The sequence below is a fragment of the Pecten maximus genome, unplaced genomic scaffold (genome assembly GCF_902652985.1).
Source record: "Pecten maximus unplaced genomic scaffold, xPecMax1.1, whole genome shotgun sequence".
Taxonomy (NCBI): domain Eukaryota; kingdom Metazoa; phylum Mollusca; class Bivalvia; order Pectinida; family Pectinidae; genus Pecten; species Pecten maximus.
The window spans coordinates 1,934-27,286 of record NW_022979323.1 but is presented as its reverse complement, the minus strand read 5'-3'; the positions used below and the strand labels follow the sequence as shown (position 1 = coordinate 27,286).

Sequence of the window (25,353 nt, the reverse complement as noted above, 5' to 3'; positions counted from 1 at the left end):
ATGATTGACATGGTAATGTATCACATGTAGACAATGTTATGATTGACATGGTAATGTATTACATATAGACAATGTTATGATTGACATGGTAATGTATTACATGTAGACAATGTTATGATTGACATGGTGATGTATTACATGTAGACAATGTCATGATTGACATGGTAATGTATTACATGTAGACAATGTTATGATTGACATGGTAATGTATTACATGTAGACAATGTCATGATTGACATGGTAATGTATTACATGTAGACAATGTTATGATTGACATGGTAATGTATTACATGTAGACAATGTCATGATTGACATGGTAATGTATTACATGTAGACGATGTCATGATTGACATGGTAATGTATTACATGTAGACAGTGTTATGATTGACATGGTAATGTATTACATGTAGACAGTGTTATGATTGACATGGTAATGTATTACATGTAGACAATGCTATGATTGACATGGTAATGTATTACATGTAGACAATGCTATGATTGACATGGTAATGTATTACATGTAATGTTATGATTGACATGGTAATGTATTACATGTAGACAATGCTATGATTGACATGGTAATGTATTACATGTAATGTTATGATTGACATGGTAATGTATTACATGTAATGTTATGATTGACATGGTAATGTATTACATGTAGACAGTGTTATGATTGACATGGTAATGTATTACATGTAGACAGTGTTATGATTGACATGGTAATGTATTACATGTAGACAATGCTATGATTGACATGGTAATGTATTACATGTAGACAATGCTATGATTGACATGGTAATGTATTACATGTAATGTTATGATTGACATGGTAATGTATTACATGTAGACGATGTCATGATTGACATGGTAATGTATTACATGTAGACAATGTTATGATTGACGCGGTAATGTATTACATGTAGACGATGTCATGATTGACATGGTAATGTATTACATGTAGACGATGTCATGATTGACATGGTAATGTACTACATGTAGACAATGTTATGATTGACATGGTAATGTATTACATGTAGACAATGTTATGATTGACATGGTAATGTATTACATGTAGACAATGTTATGATTGACATGGTAATGTACTACATGTAGACAATGTTATGATTGACATGGTAATGTATTACATGTAGACAATGTTATGATTGACATGGTAATGTATTACATGTAGACAATGTTATGATTGACATGGTAATGTATCACATGTAGACAATGCTATGCTTTATGATTGACATGGTAATGTATCACATGTAGACAATGTCATGATTGACATGGTAATGTATTACATGTAGACAATGTTGTGATTGACATGGTAATGTATTACATGTAATGTTATGATTGACATGGTAATGTATTACATGTAATGTTATGATTGACATGGTAATGTATTACATGTAGACAATGTTATGATTGACATGGTAATGTATCACATGTAGACGATGTTATGATTGACATGGTAATGTATTACATGTAGACAATGTTATGATTGACGCGGTAATGTATTACCTGTAGACAATGTTATGATTGACATGGTAATGTATTACATGTAGACAATGTTATGATTGACATGGTAATGTATCACATGTAGACAATGTTATGATTGACATGGTAATGTATTACATGTAGACAGTGTTATGATTGACATGGTAATGTATTACATGTAGACGATGTTATGATTGACATGGTAATGTATTACATGTAGACAGTGTTATGATTGACATGGTAATGTATTACATGTAGACAATGTTATGATTGACATGGTAATGTATTACATGTAGACAGTGTTATGATTGACATGGTAATGTATTACATGTAGACAATGTCATGATTGACATGGTAATGTATTACATGTAGACAGTGTTATGATTGACATGGTAATGTATTACATGTAGACAATGTCATGATTGACATGGTAATGTATTACATGTAGACAATGTTATGATTGACATGGTAATGTATTACATGTAGACAATGTCATGATTGACATGGTAATGTATTACATGTAGACAATGTTATGATTGACATGGTAATGTATTACATGTAGACAATGTTATGATTGACATGGTAATGTATTACATGTAGACAATGTCATGATTGACATGGTAATGTATTACCTGTAGACAATGTTATGATTGACATGGTAATGTATTACATGTAGACAATGTCATGATTGACATGGTAATGTATTACATGTAGACGATGTCATGATTGACATGGTAATGTATTACATGTAGACGATGTCATGATTGACATGGTAATGTATTACATGTAGACAGTGTTATGATTGACATGGTAATGTATTACATGTAGACAGTGTTATGATTGACATGGTAATGTATTACATGTAGACAATGCTATGATTGACATGGTAATGTATTACATGTAGACAATGCTATGATTGACATGGTAATGTATTACATGTAATGTTATGATTGACATGGTAATGTATTACATGTAGACAATGCTATGATTGACATGGTAATGTATTACATGTAATGTTATGATTGACATGGAAATGTATTACATGTAGACAGTGTTATGATTGACATGGTAATGTATTACATGTAGACAACGTTATGATTGACATGGTAATGTATTACATGTAGACAGTGTTATGATTGACATGGTAATGTATTACATGTAGACAATGCTATGATTGACATGGTAATGTATTACATGTAGACAATGCTATGATTGACATGGTAATGTATTACATGTAATGTTATGATTGACATGGTAATGTATTACATGTAGACGATGTCATGATTGACATGGTAATGTATTACATGTAGACAATGTTATGATTGACGCGGTAATGTATTACATGTAGACGATGTCATGATTGACATGGTAATGTATTACATGTAGACGATGTCATGATTGACATGGTAATGTACTACATGTAGACAATGTTATGATTGACATGGTAATGTATTACATGTAGACAATGTTATGATTGACATGGTAATGTATTACATGTAGACAATGTTATGATTGACATGGTAATGTACTACATGTAGACAATGTTATGATTGACATGGTAATGTATTACATGTAGACAATGTTATGATTGACATGGTAATGTACTACATGTAGACAATGTTATGATTGACATGGTAATGTATTACATGTAGACAATGTTATGATTGACATGGTAATGTATTACATGTAGACGATGTCATGATTGACATGGTAATGTATTACATGTAGACGATGTTATGATTGACATGGTAATGTATTACATGTAGACAATGTTATGATTGACATGGTAATGTATCACATGTAGACAATGTTATGATTGACATGGTAATGTATTACATATAGACAATGTTATGATTGACATGGTAATGTATTACATGTAGACAATGTTATGATTGACATGGTAATGTATTACATGTAGACAATGCTTCTGCCTTAAATTCAGTTAGAGTTGCAGTAGTTATAATGAAAACTATAAAATCAAACAGCAGTGGGCTGTGCTTACAAGACTCATTTCTCAGTTTCTTTTTAATTATCCAATTGGCCAGCTCTGAGGGGCATATTATTTGACTGTCCTGATCATCATAAAATTATAACTAAAACACATGTTTCTTGTAATGTTAAAGTATGCTACAGTATTGATTTATATTTTTGCAGAGATTCACAAAAAATTATTTCATTCAAGAAAAGAATAGAACAATTGTCAACTTTCCTATCAAGTAAGTATATCACCTCCGTCATTATAAACCTCCGTCATTATAAACCTCCGTCAGTATGATGACTGGTATACACTGTTTTCAGTCATAAAAACAAATTTTAAGCTGATGATAGTTGTACACATTCATTCATTTGGTGTACCAGTCATTCACTTTATTAGAGGTTGGGTTAGATTTTACTTAGCACCAGCATTCTGTTCCTTGGTCATTGACACAGGTATATATTGTGCCTGTGTGAATGACTATGACTGTACATTATACCTTTTGTTTGGGCAGTGGACACTTACATCAAGCCTTCTACCCCACAATAGAGTTGGGGAGATACACTCGAGTCAAAGCCTCCTACCCCACAATAGAGTTGGAGAGATACACTGGAGTCAGGTGTCTCACAGCCAGACCATCCATGTTCTAGAAAAGTTTTTTTTTTTTAAATAATTGAAAAATCTGTCTTAAAATTTACGAACAGATTTCACTTTTGTCCTTGCTATGTAACATGAATTTAGTTTGAGGATTAAAACTAGATGGCTACAAGACTTCATTGGATTTTGGTCAGTTTTGTTTAAATTGTATCTCTGAATATATTTTTTCACATGACAATGGGGCATTGGCTCTGTAGACTTGCTAACAGAACATGGTAATTTTCAGGAACATTCTGATGATTTTCCCTTGAATCTCTATGTATTCCCTGTAATTCTATAGACTTTGTAGATAGCCGGTTGTACAATTTTCCAGGAGAACTTGCTAATGTATTATTACTTGATGTTACACTTGCAGAAACATAGACTTTGGCGATCTTTTGTCTCCTGAGATCCGAGCTCAACACAAGAACACAACCTATGATCTTATGGCCAACATTGTCCACGACGGGGAGCCAAAGTCAGGGAAGGGCACATACAGAGTGCATGTCATACATAAGGTAGGTCAATCTGCAGTAAACTGTCCAAGGTAACCATTCTAACGCTCTCTCAACTGTCAAATGTAACCATTCTAATGCTCTCAACTGTCCAAGGTAGTCATTCTAATGCTCTCTCAACTGTCCAAGGTAACCATTCTAACGCTCTCTCAACTGTCAAATGTAACCATTCTAATGCTCTCAATTGTCCAAGGTAACCATTCTAATGCTCTCAACTGTCCAAGGTACAGTGCAGGCCGTAGGAATGAACACAAAGTCACCATGTGCCGGCGTTTGATTTTCTATTCAAGGGGTCAATCACCGCGACTGATCACCCTTAATCCCTATAAGGGATCATGAACACGGCGTCATCGCGACCCCCGGTGTTAATGTGTCCATCAAAACCCGCGGTGATCGTTTCTCCGCGAAACATCAAAGCAATTTGTCCGCCGCGAATCCTGATGATGCAGCCCCGGAGGGCCACGATTACATTCAGCCCTCGGTTTTACCTGTGGTGGTGTGGCTCTCAGTTGACCATTATCGACCCTTATCGTTGTACATGTACCGATTTTTTTACCGCTAGCAGTCGAGACGATTGGTAGATTTTGTGACTTACATGCAAGTGTCCTATCCCTAATGTAAGACTCGAATTCGAAGTGATACGGTTCTCCGTGACGATCATGGGTATAACTAAATAAAAAAAAACATCTGGATACCGTATAGAGAGTCTACGAAATTCCCTTAACGTCTCAATTGCTGCTGTTGATAAATGATGTGGTTTAAATGATCTGCAATTCAATACTTGTATATAGGCCTATGCATTTAGTCACTTCTGATTTAGCTGACCTGTTTATAGATGGCGCTTTGTGCATGACCTCAGATGCCATGACCTCGGAGAGGCCACATAAGGGGCTCGTTATTTAGTGAAAGATCTCGTACTTATTTTTACGTGATCTAGCAAAGTCCTTAATTGCATAATTTAGTCATCACACATATCTGAAGTATCTAGCTAGTAAGATGTCTGTTTGAGAAATTGATCCATATACGTGTACAACCTGTGACGGATGAGAAGACGATAAACATTGATAAGATCATTATTTGTCCTCGCGGGGACATAATGTATGTTTTTTGTTTCGTAATTGTTTGAAGAAAACCAAATCTTATCCTGAATAATATAGCTTATAATTATTTCGTCTGACTTTTTGTAGCGGGTTTCATACATAGACTGTATAATTATTTAAACATTTCGTAGTTTAAATACACGACTTAAAGACGTTGTGTGTTTTCTTACTATCATTATTATCAGGGACGATTACGGCGTGGCTAATAGCATAGACATACACTTGGGCGCATTCAAATTACCGGTAGATATAGAAATCCATGCTCATATTTTCCAAACTATATATACAGTAGTTAATCAACTTAATCATTTCATTAACAGCCAAATTGTCACAGCAAAATCATTATGCGAGGTCTCTCTTTTTTCGATTACATGCATGATTGGAATCTATGTGTGTATACTATAAATGTTGTGTATATTGTTAAATGGAAATTGTCAAATAGATATTGTTTGAAATACATAGACTACAGAATGATGTATAGTCCGATGTGCTCTCTTTATTGTGAGAAAACAATACATTGGTGTATGTGATAAAGAAATCTATAAAATACATTTTAACATATTTCAATTAATTATAAGCATAACATGGGAATCTTTCCCGTCCCTTTTATTTTGGAAGCAAAACAAAATAACGTACTAACAATACAGACGTCACCATTACGATCAAGACCTAACGTCCAAACAAAGTGAACTATTTCGTCCTTTCTCTATCTATAGACCAGTCTATTTTACGTCCAACGAAGCCTGATGATAGATCATGTAATTTGAAATTTTCCATTGAACTGGTAGGTAACAAAAGCGTTCCAGAAGAAAATATTTACCTTCTGTGAAGAGAATGTCGGAGATGAGTATATAATAGATATATTATATCATTATCGTGGTTTTGTTTTACCGCAATCATTGAAAATTCGCTAGGAAATAATATATTCCAAATCATTACCGTTTAAAACCAAATGAAATCAAACTGGATGATCTATTAAACGGTCATACTTATAAATGAGTTATAAATGGTGTATCATTATTTTCTAGAAAAAAAATCTCTATATCGCGTAATATAATCATAATTGAAGTTAGTGAAAGCGATATAGATTAATTCTCTATACACAGAACAATTACATGCCGTGTAATTACCGTTATAGAAATGTTTTCACCGACTGTTAACACCTGTCAATCACATATTTTAATTACAATAGAGAGTATACCTGTTTCGCAATGACCCCATCGGACCCCTATGGTTTTTTTACCTGAGGGGAGTATATGTTGTTATCCAGAAGGATTTGAGGCTGTAGTTGGTCGATGTCTACTACCTGTATCTCACATCTTACTGTAGGATTTTTTTTTTGAAATAAATAAATGAAATTACACGTTTTAAATCGCAACAATTAGTGTTCGTGTATTATCTCAATAATTAATAACAAATACACGGGATAACAGCTACCGTAATTATTTAAGTAAATATAAACTAAATATTGTGAAATTATACCCTTATGTTTTGGGCGACACTCTCATAAATCCTAGCGTAAGACTTTTTTACAGCCAATTAATTAGACAATAGATTGCTGGGATACCTGCATCGAATGGGGTGGACAGTTTACCTGATGACACACCATAATCAGGCACAGCCTACTATAGCTCCGCCCACATACTCTCAGATTTGTTGCCACAGGTGTGATTGACATGTCTAAATGATTTTTGCAAAGGACATCGTCGAAGTTTTAATCGTTTGCTGGAGTCACTGCACGTTCATGAAATTAATGTAAAGGCTATAAGCAGACATATAGAGATTCGCTTGTTATCGTACATTGATTGATATATTTAATCAGAAGACAGTTACCTGAACAATAGCAAACTCGTAGAGACTCGGCAAAAATCAGACACCGCAGATCGTTAGTACCGACCACAGTGTAATTTAATTAGGGTGCATGTGATTATTTATTTATTACCATATGTCGTTCAATTAAAGCATTAAAATCACAGACACATTGTTGACTTGAACATTACAATAAGCAGACATCTGTCTCCGGCCGTATCTTCATCTGTGTACCATTGTCGTGGTCATTTATTTGCTACATAAAATACTGTGTTATCGGACATAAACATAATATGTCGTTACTAAAACCAAAGACATATACATGTCTCTGCTAAAACATATATATCATGTGGCATAAAACTTAGTTGTTGCTAGCCACATCGTCATTCACAATATAAAAGTGGTACGCATTCAGATATTTTCATTTATATTTATAACGTACCCGCATGTGAGCCCACAGGCGCTTGCATAGAAAATATTACTTTCATTTTTTTTTATATGACAGTGGTATGTGTAATCTGTTAGCGCCTGTGGTAGGACTGTGATCTAAAGTTTTCTGGCTGCAGTTCAAAGGAACCTTGCAACTTACCTGTGAAAGAAATCACGACTTACCTGGCTGTGATCGGGTGACATGCTGACAAACGGTGATGAGTACACAACTAAATTCACACATGTTCCTAATAATTTGATAGTTGTGTAATTGTCTGTAGCTAATTTCAGGTATCAAACGTCATTTTTTTCAGCGGTATTATCAAGCACTAGCAGGAAAATCAAAACCGAGAATAATATGCATAGAAAAAAATATTGGGAGAAAGATCCTATGGTGGGTTAATTTATGTATAGTAAAACTCGGATAAGTCGAAGTCGACGGGACCGAGCAAAATATTCGACTTATCCGATGGTTCGACTTAACCGTGTCCGTTTGTATACGGAGACAAAACACCCGACTATCGTAGTTTGTGTGCATGCAGAAATGGTGCTTGATAACATAGTCGAAAATAAGCAATAAATAATAACAAAGAAATTAATTTATTGTACATGATAACACTTATTCCTTTATCTAATAAACAATATTGTGCATAGTTACAGATCAAAACAAAGTTCGTGCGTAAAATCATCTTTGACATAGATACGCGATCTACACACGGGAGTCGTACAATGACAGCATGTACATGTCTGTGATATTTAAATAAGACACACTAAAAAATTTCTGTATATCAATAAAATATGTTTAAACTTAAACTACAACACGTGTACAGTGGACCCGCGATAATCCGGACGCCGATAGTCCGGAAAACTCACAGTCCGGACGGAAATGCACGGGAACGGATTTCCGTAACGTTATTTGTACTCACCAGTCCGGAAATTCGGATTCCGAATCCGGAAGCCCATTTTGGGAACGGAGCGTACTTTTCATTAGCAAACTTCCCTCAATAATCCGGACAATTTTTTCACCACGAGGAGAAAAAAATGTCGGGGCAAGTCACCCGTGTCGACAGCTGTACAGACTATCGCTTGACACTGTGCGTAGTCAATAGCGACCGCTGCCAGGTCATAGCCCCGGGTGTTTACCTGTGTTACAATGTGTAGCTTTTGTTTTTATAACGGTACATTGCTTTTTCTCTACGACCTAAATGTTACCGTATTAAAGGATTTTATAGTATAGCCTGGTCTTGCTTTTTTCAACTTGACGTACAATATCTATGATAGTTATTTTACAGACGACAACTTTTATAAGAACACATATTGCTATTTCGTAGTTAGTAAGAATTTATGCACAAACATACAGTGCGTGATACGATAATTAATCAATCTCAAATACATGTAATAAATTTATGATCGGTAATTAACATCATTAACGCTTGTATTTGGTAAACATGGATATCGGCTTGTAACACCGTTACGTGAAACGACGACTCATTGAAAGATGCACGTAATTAATTACATACACATTTACGTATTACGCAGTGATCACAAGAACTGGGTTGATTACACACAAATTAGTCAATAGTCGTCTGATACTTAATTAATTATATAAGCGTCACATTGTTAAGTGAATACGGGTTTAATAATTATCGGACATCTTGGGTAGTTCTCGCTGGTGTCGCGTACTTTTAAATAGATAGCTTGGGGTTTCTGGTACGTAAAAATCACAAAAAAACATGGACTGATGGTAAGTTGTAAAATCCGGGTCTTTTATTGTATACATATATACCCTTACACATAGTGATATGTGATTATATACATGTATATAACAATTAATTTACTATTTACATCATAAACAATATCCTATCATAGATTTGTGCTGGAATTGCACATACAGACAATTCAACTACTAATAAAAGTAATACAACATATGTATGAGAAACATTATATGACTATACATAATTATTGGTTATTAAGCCATTCTAATTTTCTCTTCCTTGCAATATATTTAGCAAGATTTGAGATATCATTTCTATTATTTCTTGTTAACAGCTCTATTAATTTGAACATGCTAGGTTTCCATAAAATTATGAGGTTTAATGCATTTCTTTCGTAATTAATACAAATAAGGACAATTTAAGATGAGATGAAATTGAATGGAGTGAAAAAAGCCTTCATAGCGTAATTGACTTGATTACATGGTGGTCTTAAAGTATACCCGTAACGATTTGCTATTTCAAGTTTAAATGTGATTTAGGATGAAACTAAAAATGCTGAAAGGCCGACTTTCACAGCGACTTTAGTTTTAGAGTAATTGCGATTTTTCTCGAACCCAGAGCCGTTGACTACGTTTCGGTGACCTCTGACCTGTGACGTCAGAGGTTTAATGGGATCAGAGCCGTCATATAGGAAATATATGTAGAAACACGTGCCTGCAATTAATGCGAATGAGACAACAATAATGAAAGTGCTGAATAAACTTTTTGACTTATATTTGTGAGTTAGTTAATAACAAATGTTACCGAAACCAGGGGCATATAATCTTCTATTATAACGTGCCATATACAACATGTAACATCTTATTAATTTTCTATTATAACGGGCCAAATACAACGTGTATCATCTTACTCATTTTCTTTTATAACAGGTCTTATATAACATGTAAAATTTGAATAATTTTCTATTTTAACGGGTCGCTGTAACATGTATGGCATTTGAATAATGGGCCGTTTATAACGACTTACATCATATAGTCTTTATTATGAGGGCGTTTGCGGGTTGTTACATACCAATATTGATTTCGGTTATAATACTTCTAGTAACAGAAGTTTAAAATACAATTCATACACGATGTGAAATAAAAGTTAAAAAATTGGAATTTGTATTAGCCAAAACAGCAATAGATATGTTGCAAATACACTTGAAGATACCGTTATTTGTGATTTTCGGAAAGATTCATAGAGTAAATTTTCAACATCGTGGGTTTATGAATGAGGCAACTTAGGTTAATCATTCTATAGACAAACCTTTAAAATACATTTTTTTTTCGCTTGAAAGGAAAACGAAACCCACTGAATTCCAAAAATAATATGTTTGATTTCAACAACTTAAAAATGCATTCCCTGTAGTAACACGCAATTCTTAATAAAATTCAAGCTCAATTTACGTACAACATGTGAAAGTATATCTTCGGAACTTTTTTGAAGTACATAGAAACCAAACGCGAGAACTCACAAGAATTATCGGCGTGTGCCGATTAGAACACCAGACACATGTAGTGCAGTGACAGGTGTGACGAGCTTGTGGATCATAATTTCACACCTGGTAATTGTTTAGCGGTTATACTAACCCACTCAATTCGTAATTCTCCGAACATGTTTCTAATCTTCTAAAGTCCTGTTTTAAGTGAAGATATGACTTGTGACCCACGAATGGAAGTAAAACCACAATGATCTCGATCACTTCATAATAATGACACAATAACAAAACAAAAAAGAAATATAATGATAATAAAAAAGAAATGAATAAAATTTGAAAAATTCATACACGAAAATTATTGCGAGTTAATAAGTTTTAGTATTAATTATGATTAATCACGATGAACTAAATTGTATGTTTTATATATATATATATATATATATATATAACGGAGCGAAAATGATGGTTTTAATAAGAACCTATACTATGTACCTGTACATAAAGTATCAATTATATTATAATTGTTGCGAATCACTTTTATTTAATTTCAATGACAACGATCATATAAAAAATATATCTTTCTCAAGAATGTAATCGTCCGTTATCCCTGAGACCATGACATGTAAAATACACTCGGGATAAAATCTGTATATGTAGAAGTTTGTTGCAGGCTCCAACACTGGTATTCATACGTGAGAGATTTAGTCTATTGTAGATCATGATGATTATAATATATTACTTTCTGAATTAAGTGTTCTCCATGACTTGAAGCGTGTTTTGTATAGAATATAATGCATAGATTTTATTTCGGCACTCGGCCAACCGATTTTGATGTGGTTCGCGACATCATTCTTTGGTTTTTACAAAAAAATACCATGTTTGAATATCGGTTTTTTTTGTTCTTGGTACACTTTAACACGGAGTTTCACCACGTCAGCATTTGAACACCAAGAACTTTAACTCTGTACATTTACCACTTGTGATATATACTGAAATGACTAAAGTTTTATATACATGTATGACTAAAAACAAACACATTTTATGTTAGATATTTTATTAGAAGATGTTTTTAGATAACGCAATGAACTTTCAAAATACATGTCAAATACAATTTATATAATTCATATATATTCATAAATATATATGATCTCTAGCAATATAGTCTTTGGAAAAAACATTTGATTGTGTCACATGGATTATAAAATAGAGAAATGCTTTAACAGCTTAATATTTAAATCACACGCTTCAGAAAAAAAAAGACGTTGAAATTTTATTGTTTTTTTATCTTCTAAAAACCACCGTACTGTCTTCTTAAATAATGTTAAATAAATATAATGTTTATTATCAAAAATAACAAAGAAACTGTGGATGTAATACCATGTACTGACTTTCGTATACGTGAAGTATCACTATCGAAATGGAGATCATTTACAAATCGTGTGCTTTTAACATGCATCTTATTGCCGTACTCAGCAAGACTAACACCGTAACATGAATTAAATAACTTCCACAATTCCAATGATCGATGGTAAAATTATGGATTGATATACATGTATTTAACTCGTTATGGTCATAAATGTGATAAAACTAACTTTCTGATAGCAAAACTTTAAAAGAATAGTTATCATTTATTTGCAAATATATTTATCTGTAAAAGATTGATACATAGTAATAACAAGACATTTCGTAACTGTCTTGTAAATCTTACCTGTGCACGGAGAATGACTTGTCAATCATTCTGATCAACCAATGAAATACGCGCAAAGCCTTTCCGCGGCGTTTGATTGACAGCAACAATGCTCACTGAGGTGTGACGAACTTCAGTGTCATCTGCTTTGTATAAGGTGACTTGTCAATCCAACCGATGAAATTCGTGTACGGCCAGGTATCCATTTCTATTGCGTTTGATTGACAGACAGCCAAGATGGATACTATCCACCAATGACGGCTATCATGTTGATTCATCACAAAATGAAAACGTGTTGTATTCTATAAGACGCTACGTAATAAAATGTACAAGTATTATGATTTTATAAAAATCATTGAAATCACATTTTTGATAGAAACAGTAACCATAAAATAGCCGAGTTTCTATTGGCCTCCTCTGGCACACTACGATATGAAAACGTGGAATTCTCCGACAGCTGACATGTGGCATGTCGCTAAGATTTTGGTCCTAATACAATAAAATCGGGAATGACATAACACTTACATATATGGATAAATGAGATATTTATTTACCCCAGTATACCCATTTAGTCCCATCTAGGTGTTTAATTCAGTCCTTATAGACCCTCGCTTTACGCTAGTCAATATTTCATTCTGGATTCGACGCCATGTTGCTAACTATACATTGTAGGTCGCGGTCGGCCTAATTACCTAATCCATGTGCGATGCTACAACTTTTATTTCTATAGATTTTACCGCTTATAATTAAGAAATTATGAATTTTTGAATTTAATATAACAGGTTTTGTGAAATAATAAGCTTAGTTTTCTTGATTTAAACTACGTTAGAAGAAAAAGACAATAAATTATATGTGGTCTTTTCGGTCCATTGCGTTCCGATTCGGGTGGTTAGTCGTACTGTCACTTACAAAATGGCAGGTCAACAGCGTGAAATTTTGACTAGCGTAAAGCAAGGGTCTATACTGACGGAATAAAACCTCTAGGTGGGACTAAATGGGTGTTCTGGGGGTAAATACATATCTCATTTATCCATATTGGTAAGATACGTGTGATTTCACACCGGTTTTACTGTATTTACACCTTACATCTTAGCGACACCAAACGGTGACGGAAAATTCCATGTTTTCATAGAGTAGTGCGTTCTGGCCCTACAGCAGACATGCAAATTATATCCTTACTTGGATGAAAGTTGTTCGAAATGTTCATCAATCCGTGATTCTTACATCTACTACACAAGAAATAACTTCCATCAAATCTACTTTCTTTTACCGGTCAGCGGCACACAGCGGAATCTTTACAGTTCTTTATATCTAAATATACTACACATTATCTATGTCCCCTCTAGACTACGACTATAGTGACAAAATAAAATAAAATATCACATATTTTCAAGCTAAGTAAAACTGATGTTTAATTCTACGGCATTTATAAGAGCTGGAAACAATTAAAACCAATGGTAAATGTAAAGTTTCAATTACGTTATACCGTACGTCCCTGGTCACATCGATCATAGCGTTGATAGGTATCAGTTATATACATGTAGTTAGCCTACTCCATATCGATCCATATTACAGGTAAATTTTATCGCATGAGTAAGCACCGATAGTCCTGCTGATCCACTGTGATTCTCTGTGATCCTCAGTGTCTCGATCGCGGAGGTTCACCGCGGCACGCTTGGTCACCGCGATCTTTGATGATTTAACTCCGGTGATTGATTGGCATAATTGGTCTATCACTAGGAAACACGGTGATTATTTCTCCATGTACACTCGTCACCATAAATCGCGGTGTGGGGGGTAGAAGTATTAAAAGCTACGGTCCTTACTGTAACCATTCTAATGCTCTCTCAACTGTCAAATGTAACCATTCTAATGCTCTCAACTGTCCAAGGTAGTCATTCTAATGCTCTCTCAACTGTCCAATGTAACCATTCCAACGCTCTCTCAACTGTCAAATGTAACCATTCTAATGCTCTCAACTGTCGCTAGGTAACCATTCTAATGCTCTCAACTGTCGCTAGGTAACCATTCTAATGATCTCAATTGTTCAAGGTAGCCATTCTCATGCTCTCAACTGTCCAAGGTAGCCATTCTAACGCTCTCTCAACTGTCCAAGGTAACCATTCTAATACTCTCAACTGTTCAAGGTAGCCATTCTAATGCTCTCAACTGTCCAAGGTAGCCATTCTAATGCTCTCAACTGTCCAAGGTAGCCATTCTAATGCTCTCAACTGTCCAAAGGTAACCATTCTAATGCTCTCAACTGTCCCAAGGTAACCATTCTAATGCTCTCAACTGTTCAAGGTAGCCATTCTAATGCTCTCAACTGTCCAAGGTAGCCATTCTAATGCTCTCAACTGTCCAAGGTAACCATTCTAATGCTCTCAACTGTTCAAGGTAGCCATTCCAATTCTCTCAACTGTTCAAGGTAGCCATTCTAATGCTCTCAACTGTCCAAGGTAACCATTCCAATGCTCTCAACTGTCACAAGGTAACCATTCTAATGCTCTCAACTGTTCAAGGTAGCCATTCTAATGCTCTCAACTGTCCAAGGTAACCATTCTAATGCTCTCAACTGTTCAAGGTAGCCATTCCAATTCTCTCAACTGTTCAAGGTAGCCATTCTAATGCTCTCAACTGTCCAAGGTAACCATTCCAATGCTCTCAACTGTCACAAGGTAACCATTCTAATGCTCTCAACTGTTCAAGGTAGCCATTCTAATGCTCTCAACTGTCCAAGGTAGCCATTCTAATGCTCTCAACTGTCCAAGGTAGCCATTCTAATGCTCTCAACTGTCCCAAGGTAACCATTCTAACGCTCTCTCAACTGTTCAAGGTAGCCATTCTAATGCTCTCAACTGTCCAAGGTAGCCATTCTAATGCTCTCAACTGTCCAAGGTAACCATTCTAATGCTCTCAACTGTTCAAGGTAGCCATTCCAATTCTCTCAACTGTTCAAGGTAGCCATTCTAATGCTCTCTCAACTGTCCAATGTAACCATTCTAACGCTCTCTCAACTGTCAAATGTAACCATTCTAATGCTCTCAACTGTCGCTAGGTAACCATTCTAATGCTCTCAACTGTCGCTAGGTAACCATTCTAATGCTCTCAATTGTTCAAGGTAGCCATTCTCATGCTCTCAACTGTCCAAGGTAACCATTCCAATGCTCTCAACTGTCACAAGGTAACCATTCTAATGCTCTCAACTGTTCAAGGTAGCCATTCTAATGCTCTCAACTGTCCAAGGTAGCCATTCTAATGCTCTCAACTGTCCAAGGTAGCCATTCTAATGCTCTCAACTGTCCCAAGGTAACCATTCTAACGCTCTCTCAACTGTTCAAGGTAGCCATTCTAATGCTCTCAACTGTCCAAGGTAGCCATTCTAATGCTCTCAACTGTCCAAGGTAACCATTCTAATGCTCTCAACTGTTCAATGTAGCCATTCCAATTCTCTCAACTGTTCAAGGTAGCCATTCTAATGCTCTCTCAACTGTCCAATGTAACCATTCTAACGCTCTCTCAACTGTCAAATGTAACCATTCTAATGCTCTCAACTGTCGCTAGGTAACCATTCTAATGCTCTCAATTGTTCAAGGTAGCCATTCTCATGCTCTCAACTGTCCAAGGTAGCCATTCTAACGCTCTCTCAACTGTCCAAGGTAACCATTCTAATGCTCTCAACTGTTCAAGGTAGCCATTCTAATGCTCTCAACTGTCCAAGGTAGCCATTCTAATGCTCTCAACTGTTCAAGGTAGCCATTCTAATGCTCTCAACTGTCCAAGGTAGCCATTCTAATGTTCTCAACTGTCCAAGGTAGCCATTCTAATGCTCTCTCAACTGTCCCAAGGTAACCATTCTAATGCTCTCAACTGTTCAAGGTAGCCATTCTAATGCTCTCAACTGTCCAAGGTAACCATTCTAATGCTCTCAACTGTTCAAGGTAGCCATTCCAATTCTCTCAACTGTTCAAGGTAGCCATTCTAATGCTCTCAACTGTCCAAGGTAGCCATTCTAATGCTCTCAACTGTTCAAGGTAGCCATTCCAATGCTCTCAACTGTCCAAGGTAGCCATTCTAATGCTCTCAACTGTCCAAGGTAGCCATTCTAATGCTCTCAACTGTCCCAAGATAACCATTCTAATGCTCTCAACTGTCCAAGGTAACCATTCCAATGCTCTCAACTGTCCAAGATAGCCATTCTAATGCTCTCAACTGTCCAAGGTAGCCATTCTAATGCTCTCAACTGTCCCAAGGTAACCATTCTAATGCTCTCAACTGTTCAAGGTAGCCATTCCAATTCTCTCAACTGTCCAAGATAGCCATTCTAATGCTCTCAACTGTTCAAGGTAACCATTCCAATGCTCTCAACTGTCCAAGGTAACCATTCTAATGCTCTCAACTGTCCAAGGTAACCATTCTAATGCTCTCAACTGTCCAAGGTAACCATTCTAATGCTCTCAACTGTCCAAGGTAGCCATTCCAATGCTCTCAACTGTCCAAGGTAACCATTCCAATGCTCTCAACTGTCCAAGGTAACCATTCCAATGCTTTCAACTGTCCAAGGTAACCATTCTAATGCTCCCAACTGTCCAAGGTAGCCATTCTAATGCTCTCAACTGTCCAAGGTAACCATTCTAATGCTCTCAACTGTCCAAGGTAGCCATTCTAATGCTCTCAACTGTCCAAGGTAACCATTCTAATGCTCTCAACTGTCCAAGGTAACCATTCTAATGCTCTCAACTGTTCAAGGTAGCCATTCTAATGCTCTCAACTGTCCAAGGTAGCCATTCTAATGATCTCAACTGTCCAAGGTAACCATTCTAATGCTCTCAACTGTCCAAGGTAGCCATTCTAATGCTCTCAACTGTCCAAGGTAACCATTCTAATGCTCCCAACTGTCCAAGGTAGCCATTCTAATGATCTCAACTGTTCAAGGTAACCATTTTAATGATCTCAACTGTCCAAGGTAACCATTCTAATGATCTCAACTGTTCAAGGTAACCATTCTAATGCTCTCAACTGTCCAAGGTAACCTTCTAATGCTCTCAACTGTCCAAGGTAACCATTCTAATGCTCTCAACTGTCCAAGGTAACCATTCTAATGCTCTCAACTGTACAGTAAAGTCACTTGTGTCAAACACGGTTGAATCAGATACATCGGATGAGTTGAATGTTGTTTGGTCCCAATTTTTCCTTTCCTTATCTTAGTAAATTAAACACGGATGATTCGAACACTGTTGAATCCAATACTGCAGTTTAATGGAATATATTTTGTGGTCCCTCCCTTCTAAACTATACCAAAATTTCCATTTCTGTGTTGAACATCGAAGCATCATGCTGTCTCAGGTAATATTTACTGACCTCGGCCTGATTGGCCGAGTGTGACCGATCAGCCTTAACGGTCTTAGCAGAGCCTATTGTTAGTTTCTGGCTGTCTGTCGAACATCATCCCATTGCTTATACTGGTGCGCAGGTGAAATAAAACGTGAAGGTGTAAATAAGAATAAAATGTACACATTTTCATCTACAAACAATAACATCATGACGTACTGTGTTCTGTTTACTGTTTTGATATGCATGGCTGCCGAACAATAGAAGGAAAAAATAAACGTGCACTTTTAAAATACTGTGGAACCTCTATAAACCGAACATGCATGGGACATGGATATTTGTTCGGTTTACAGAGGGTTCGGTTTGGAGAAGTTGATCGAAAAATGACCGGTCGAATTCCGGATATAATTGTCGGGACGATGTTTTGTTAGAATGTACCCAATTACAAAACGGCACGTACGTACGTAGACAATTTGGTTTGTCTGAATAATATGAATATTATGACAGTTAATTAATGTATATATTGCAGATTATATAAGAAAGACAAATAACTATAACTGTAGTTTTAAACAGTATTTTTACATGTACAACTGCACTTTACGATCGACCTACATTTTGTAACATCCGGTGAAGCTTCGTCATGTGGATGGGACCGATACAGAATATTTTACACATCGAATAATATGAAAGGGTGTGAAGATTTTTTGTGTCCATATTAATTACAATTGATCAGTTGATACTGGTCGTATTTCCAACATCGGATTGTCTAACAACCCCCTTTGTGCCTCATTTAAATTAAATGCAAAACTCGCGATCGGGCTCCTAGCTCTACTTACATTGAGAAGATAAACAAACTGCCGCGCTTCAATGAAGTGTGACATTGTTTCATAATTGTCGTGTTAATTATGCACTAGGCCTACCGTCATAATATCCCCTTGGGGTATATATTGGATACCTGTACAAATCACCTATATGTATACGTAGGTCCCGAGACAATTAGGCTTCACACAATACCCGTCACAGGTGTTGTTTCACGGTTGGCTGGCCTGACCTCGTGTCATAATCACTCGGGTAAGGCCGGTTTTCAGAAGAAATTTTTGGTATATTTAAATTTGTGTGTCCATTCTGCGTGTAGATTACTACTCGACCTATGACCTCTATCTATCTGTGCTTATGCATATCAATTAGGTTGCACTATTTTTATCTTCACTTTGAGATGCTGAGCTGACCTGTCCGCATCTCCTTGTGTTATTCGTTTTCTTAATTGGCCACCACCATCCCCTTCTGCGCTCCGAATTATTGGTAGTTTTGGTTGCTGCATGGTTACACCTTATCGGAATTAGTCTTGCGAACATTATACTAGGTCCATTAGCCCCAAAGTCATCGGGGTTTCATTCATTTTATTATGATTTCATGTCACGTCATACACAGTTAACATTGTACAGGACCATTTCGCCTGGCTCTTCAGTAGGGCTCAGGACTCGCCTGTCATTGTAACCCAACTACGTATGATAGCAGTCTTTGTTGTACAGGACCTTCGCCTGGTTCTCCAATAGGACTCAGGATTTCGCCTCGCAACAACCTGCTCTTCCTATTCTATATTATCTCGTACAAACGTACCAGCTAAATTCTATATACTTACCCTGTTTCCCTATACTAGGACGGCTCTTTCCTGTTACTGGATAAGGCCATACTCCTAGTAGGAATTTCATGCGGGTAATTGTGTTAGCATATGCAGCAGCCAAGACAGCCCTAAATGCAATTTGTTTGTTTTATTATAGTGTTTAGATATATTACTATATGTTTTACCTGACAGTGTGTATTGTAGAGTTAGAGTATTATTGTCGTATGATGTTGATATCCTGTCTTTTGTTAATACATCATTTTAATTTCATTATCTGTGTTGTTATTGTTTATAAACTGTAATGTGTACTACTATCAGTGTGTAAATCACATGTCTATGGCAAAGATAATTTATACATGTATTTTGTTTTGATCTGTAACCGTGCAATGTATTGTTAATTCAATAAACAAATAATTGTTATCACGTAAAATTTATTTGTTTGCTTACATTTATTGCTTATTTTCTAATATTTTTATCAAGCACTAAAGTCTTATTCAGCATACAGCGGATGATACTCGGGTATTTTGTCTCTGTATACACACGGACATGAATATTTTGCTCGGTCCCGTTGACTTCGACTTTTCCGAGTTTTACTGTATATACTTTGTGAATTTGTGATGTCCATTTTGAGTTTATAATTGGCCTGTTGTTTTGTTCAGGGCTTAGGTAAATGGTACGAGATGCAAGATCTCCATGTAACAGACATCCTGCCTCAGATGATTCCTCTGTCAGAAAGCTACATACAGGTGAGTAGATCTGGATAGCCTACATTATCTAAAACATATTATTTACTGAGCCAGTCCATGGCAGGTTATCCCTCTGAGGATGTCAGAGACCAGCTTTTATGATGTTGGTCTGGTTGACATCACCATTTTGCTCTCGCGTCAATCAGCTGTGCCCATGGGTTTACTCAGCTGAAGTTTGACAGCAGTAAGGACAATATACCTGTATCACAAAGAAAAGTTAAGACCATTGCCTGTATTATCAGAAATTTAGGCCTGGTACATCAACAGCAGTAAAGGGGTGGCAGCATCTGTCCCATCAGTAAGTGATGGGATGGCAGTATCTGTTCCATCAGTAAGTGATCGGGTGGCAGCATCTGTCCCATCAGTAAGTGATGGGGTGGCAGCTGTCCCATCAGTAAGTGATGGGATGGCAGCTGTCCCATCAGTAAGTGATCGGGTGGCAGCATCTGTCCCATCAGTAAGTGATGGGGTGGCAGCTGTCCCATCAGTAAGTGATGGGATGGCAGCTGTCCCATCAGTAAGTGATCGGGTGGCAGCATCTGTCCCATCAGTAAGTGATTGGGTGGCAGCATCTGTCCAATCAGTAAGTGATGGGATGGCAGCTGTCCCATCAGTAAGTGATCGGGTGGCAGTATCTGTCCCATCAGTAAGTGATTGGGTGGCAGCATCTGTCCAATCAGTAAGTGATGGGGTGGCAGCTGTCCCATCAGTAAGTGTCGGGTGGCAGCATCTGTCCAATCAGTAAGTGATGTGGTGGCAGCTGTCCCATCAGTAAGTGATCGGGTGGCAGCATCTGTCCCATCAGTAAGTGATTGGGTGGCAGCATCTGTCCAATCAGTAAGTGATGGGGTGGCAGCTGTCCCATCAGTAAGTGATCGGGTGGCAGCATCTGTCCCATCAGTAAGTGATTGGGTGGCAGCATCTGTCCAATCAGTAAGTGATGGGGTGGCAGCTGTCCCATCAGTAAGTGACGGGTGTCAGTATCTGTCCCATCAGTAAGTGATTGGGTGGCAGCTGTCCAATCAGGAAGTGTCGGGTGGCAGCATCTGTCCAATCAGTAAGTGATGTGGTGGCAGCATCTGTCCAATCAGTAAGTGATGGGGTGGCAGCTGTCCCATCAGTAAGTGATTGGGTGGCAGCATCTGTCCAATCAGTAAGTGATGGGGTGGCAGCTGTCCCATCAGTAAGTGTCGGGTGGCAGCATCTGTCCAATCAGTAAGTGATGTGGTGGCAGCTGTCCCATCAGTAAATGATGGGGTGGCAGTATCTGTCCCAACAGTAAGTGATAGGGTGGCAGCTGTCCCATCAGTAAGTGACGGGTGTCAGTATCTGTCCCATCAGTAAGTGATTGGGTGGCAGCTGTCCAATCAGGAAGTGTCGTGTGGCAGCATCTGTCCAATCAGTAAGTGATGTGGTGGCAGCATCTGTCCAATCAGTAAGTGATGGGGTGGCAGCATCTGTCCCATCAGTAAGTGATGGGGTGGCAGTATCTGTCCAATCAGTAAGTGATGGGGTGGCAGCTGTCCCATCAGTAAGTGATCGGGTGGCAGCATCTGTCCAATCAGTAAGTGATGTGGTGGCAGCATCTGTCCAATCAGTAAGTGATGTGGTGGCAGCTGTCCAATCAGTAAGTGATGGGGTGGCAGCAGCTGTCCCATCAGTAAGTGTCGGGTGGCAGCATCTGTCCCATCAGTAAGTGACGGGTGGCAGCATCTGTCCCATCAGTAAGTGATGGGATGGCAGCATCTGTCCAATCAGTAAGTGATGGGGTGGCAGCATCTGTCCCATCAGTAAGTTATGGGGTGGCAGCAGCTGTCCCATCAGTAAATGATGGGGTGGCATCTGTCCCATCAGTAAGTGATTGGGTGGCAGCATCTGTCCCATCAGTAAGTGATGGGGTGGCAGCTGTCCAATCAGTAAGTGTCAGGTGGCAGTATCTGTCCAATCAGTAAGTGATGGGGTGGCAGTATCTGTCCAATCAGTAAGTGATGGGTTGGCAGCTGTCCCATCAGTAAGTGATGGGGTGGCAGTATCTGTGCCATCAGTAAGTGATGGGGTGGCAGCATCTGTCCCATCAGTAAGTGATTGGGTGGCAGAAGCTGTGCCATCAGTAAGCAGCTGTCTCTAGCTATCCTGGATGCTGTGATCATGAGATATTAATATTTGTAACTACATTGACTGAGACAAATCAATACTTCTGTACAAATAAACTGCCATCCAGAACTCAACCACTTTACTTTTAGCTTGCTGCTATATACTGCATTATCACTAGAACTGGTTTTTAGCTCACCTGGACCGAAGGTCCGGTGAGCTTATGTCATGGCGCAGCGTCCTCCGTCCGTCCGTCCATCCGTCCATCCGTCGTCCGTCAACATTTGCTTCAAATCGCTACTAGTCCAAAAGTTCTTATTGGATTTTGACCAAATTTGGTCGGAAACATCCTTAGCAGAAAGGGAACAGATTTTGCATAAATGGTGACTCTGACCTCCGAGGGGCCAAAGGGGCGGGGCCAAATAGGGGAAATAGAGGTAATTCCTTTCAATCGCTACTAGTCATAAAGTTATGAATGGATTTGAACCCAATTTGGTCAGAAACATTCTTGGGGGAAGGGGAACAGATTTTGCATAAATGGTGGCTCTGACCCCAAAGGGGCCAAAGGGGCGGGGCCCAATATGGGAAATAGAGGTAATTCCTTTAAATCACTACTTGTCATAAAGTTATGAATGGATTTGAACCCAATTTGGTCAGAAACATCCTTGGGGGAAGGGGAACAGGTTTTGCATAAATGGTGGCTCTGACCCCGGAGGGGCCAAAGGGGCAGGGCCCAATAGGGGAAATAGAGGTAATTCCTATAAATCGCTACTAGTTATTAAGTTATGAATGGATTTGAACCCAATTTGGTCAGAAACATCCTTGGGGAAGGGGAACAGATTTTGCATAAATGGTGACTCTGACCCCAAAGGGGCCAAAGGGGCGGGGCCCAATAGGGGAAATAGAGGTAATTCCTAGCTAACCCTTGTAAGGTACACACTGTATTACCCCTGTGAGGGAGGACATGGTGGCCGAGTGGTTAAGGTGTCCCGACACTTTATCACTAGCCCTCCACCTCGGGGTTGCGAGTTCAAAACCCATGTGGGGCAGTTACCTGGTACTGACCGTAGTTAAATCTTTGATACACCTGGATGATTTATAATAAGGACTTGTATTGTTAAAGGAACTAAATGACATAATGGCTTACAAATCAGGATATCTATCACCTTGGTACAGACAAGGTACATTGTATATAGCTGAGAGTCGGGAAACCTGTCGTTGTGGTACAGACTGGGTATATAGATGAGAGTCGGGGAAACCTGTCATTATGGTACAGACAGGGTATATAGATGAGAGTCGGGGAAACCTGTCATTATGGTACAGACAGGGTATATAGATGAGAGTCGGGGAAACCTGTCATCGTGGTACAGACGAGGTATATAGATGAGAGGCGGGGAAACCTGTCGTCATGGTACAGACAGGGTATATAGATGAGTGTCGGGGAAACCTGTCGTCGTGGTACAGACAGGGTATATAGATGATGGTCGGGGAACCTGTCATCGTGGTTCAGACAGGGTATATAGATGAGAGTCGGGAAACCTGTCGTCGTGGTACAGACAGGGTATATAGATGAGTGTCGGGGAAACCTGTCGTCGTGGTACAGACGAGGTATATAGATGAGAGTCGGGAAACCTGTCATCGTGGTACAGACAGGGTATATAGATGAGTGTCGGGGAAACCTGTCGTCATGGTACAGACAGGGTATATAGATGAGAGTCGGGGAAACCTGTCATCGTGGTACAGACAGGGTATATAGATGAGAGTCAGGAAACCTGTCATCGTGGTACAGACAGGGTATATAGATGAGAGTCGGGAAACCTGTCATCGTGGTACAGACAGGGTATATAGATGGGAGTCGGGAAACCTGTCGTCGTGGTACAGACAGGGTATATAGATGAGAGTCGGGAAACCTGTCATCGTGGTACAGACAGGGTATATAGATGGGAGTCGGGAAACCTGTCGTCGTGGTACAGACAGGGTATATAGATGACAGTCGGGAAACCTGTCATCGTGGTACAGACGAGGTATATAGATGGGAGTCGGGAAACCTGTCATCGTGGTACAGACGAGGTATATAGATGGGAGTCGGGAAACCTGTCGTCGTGGTACAGACGAGGTATATAGATGGGAGTCGGGGAAACCTGTCATCGTGGTACAGACGAGGTATATAGATGAGAGGCGGGGAAACCTGTCGTCATGGTACAGACAGGGTATATAGATGAGTGTCGGGGAAACCTGTCGTCGTGGTACAGACAGGGTATATAGATGAGAGTCGGGGAAACCTGTCGTCATGGTACAGACGAGGTATATAGATGATGGTCGGGGAACCTGTCATCGTGGTACAGACAGGGTATATAGATGAGAGTCGGGAAACCTGTCGTCGTGGTACAGACAGGGTATATAGATGAGTGTCGGGGAAACCTGTCGTCGTGGTACAGACGAGGTATATAGATGAGAGTCGGGAAACCTGTCATCGTGGTACAGACAGGGTATATAGATGAGTGTCGGGGAAACCTGTCGTCATGGTACAGACATGGTATATAGATGAGAGTCTGGGAAACCTGTCATCGTGGTACAGACAGGGTATATAGATGAGAGTCAGGAAACCTGTCATCGTGGTACAGACAGGGTATATAGATGAGAGTCGGGAAACCTGTCATCGTGGTACAGACAGGGTATATAGATGGGAGTCGGGAAACCTGTCGTCGTGGT

The 25,353-nt window shown here is 38.4% G+C and overlaps 1 protein-coding gene across 1 annotated transcript in view; it reads left to right on the top strand.

The window, feature by feature from the left end:
- The window catches only part of LOC117318486 (U4/U6.U5 tri-snRNP-associated protein 2-like), a gene marked incomplete at both ends in the record, with an annotated part of 28,939 nt that extends 8,389 nt beyond the window's left edge, over positions 1–20,550 (top strand). The window contains 3 exon segments of the mRNA XM_033873465.1: positions 3,658–3,719; positions 4,491–4,632; positions 20,464–20,550. Of these exon segments, the coding sequence (XP_033729356.1) occupies positions 3,658–3,719; positions 4,491–4,632; positions 20,464–20,550 (291 nt within the window).
- Positions 20,551–25,353: the final 4,803 nt, after the last annotated feature.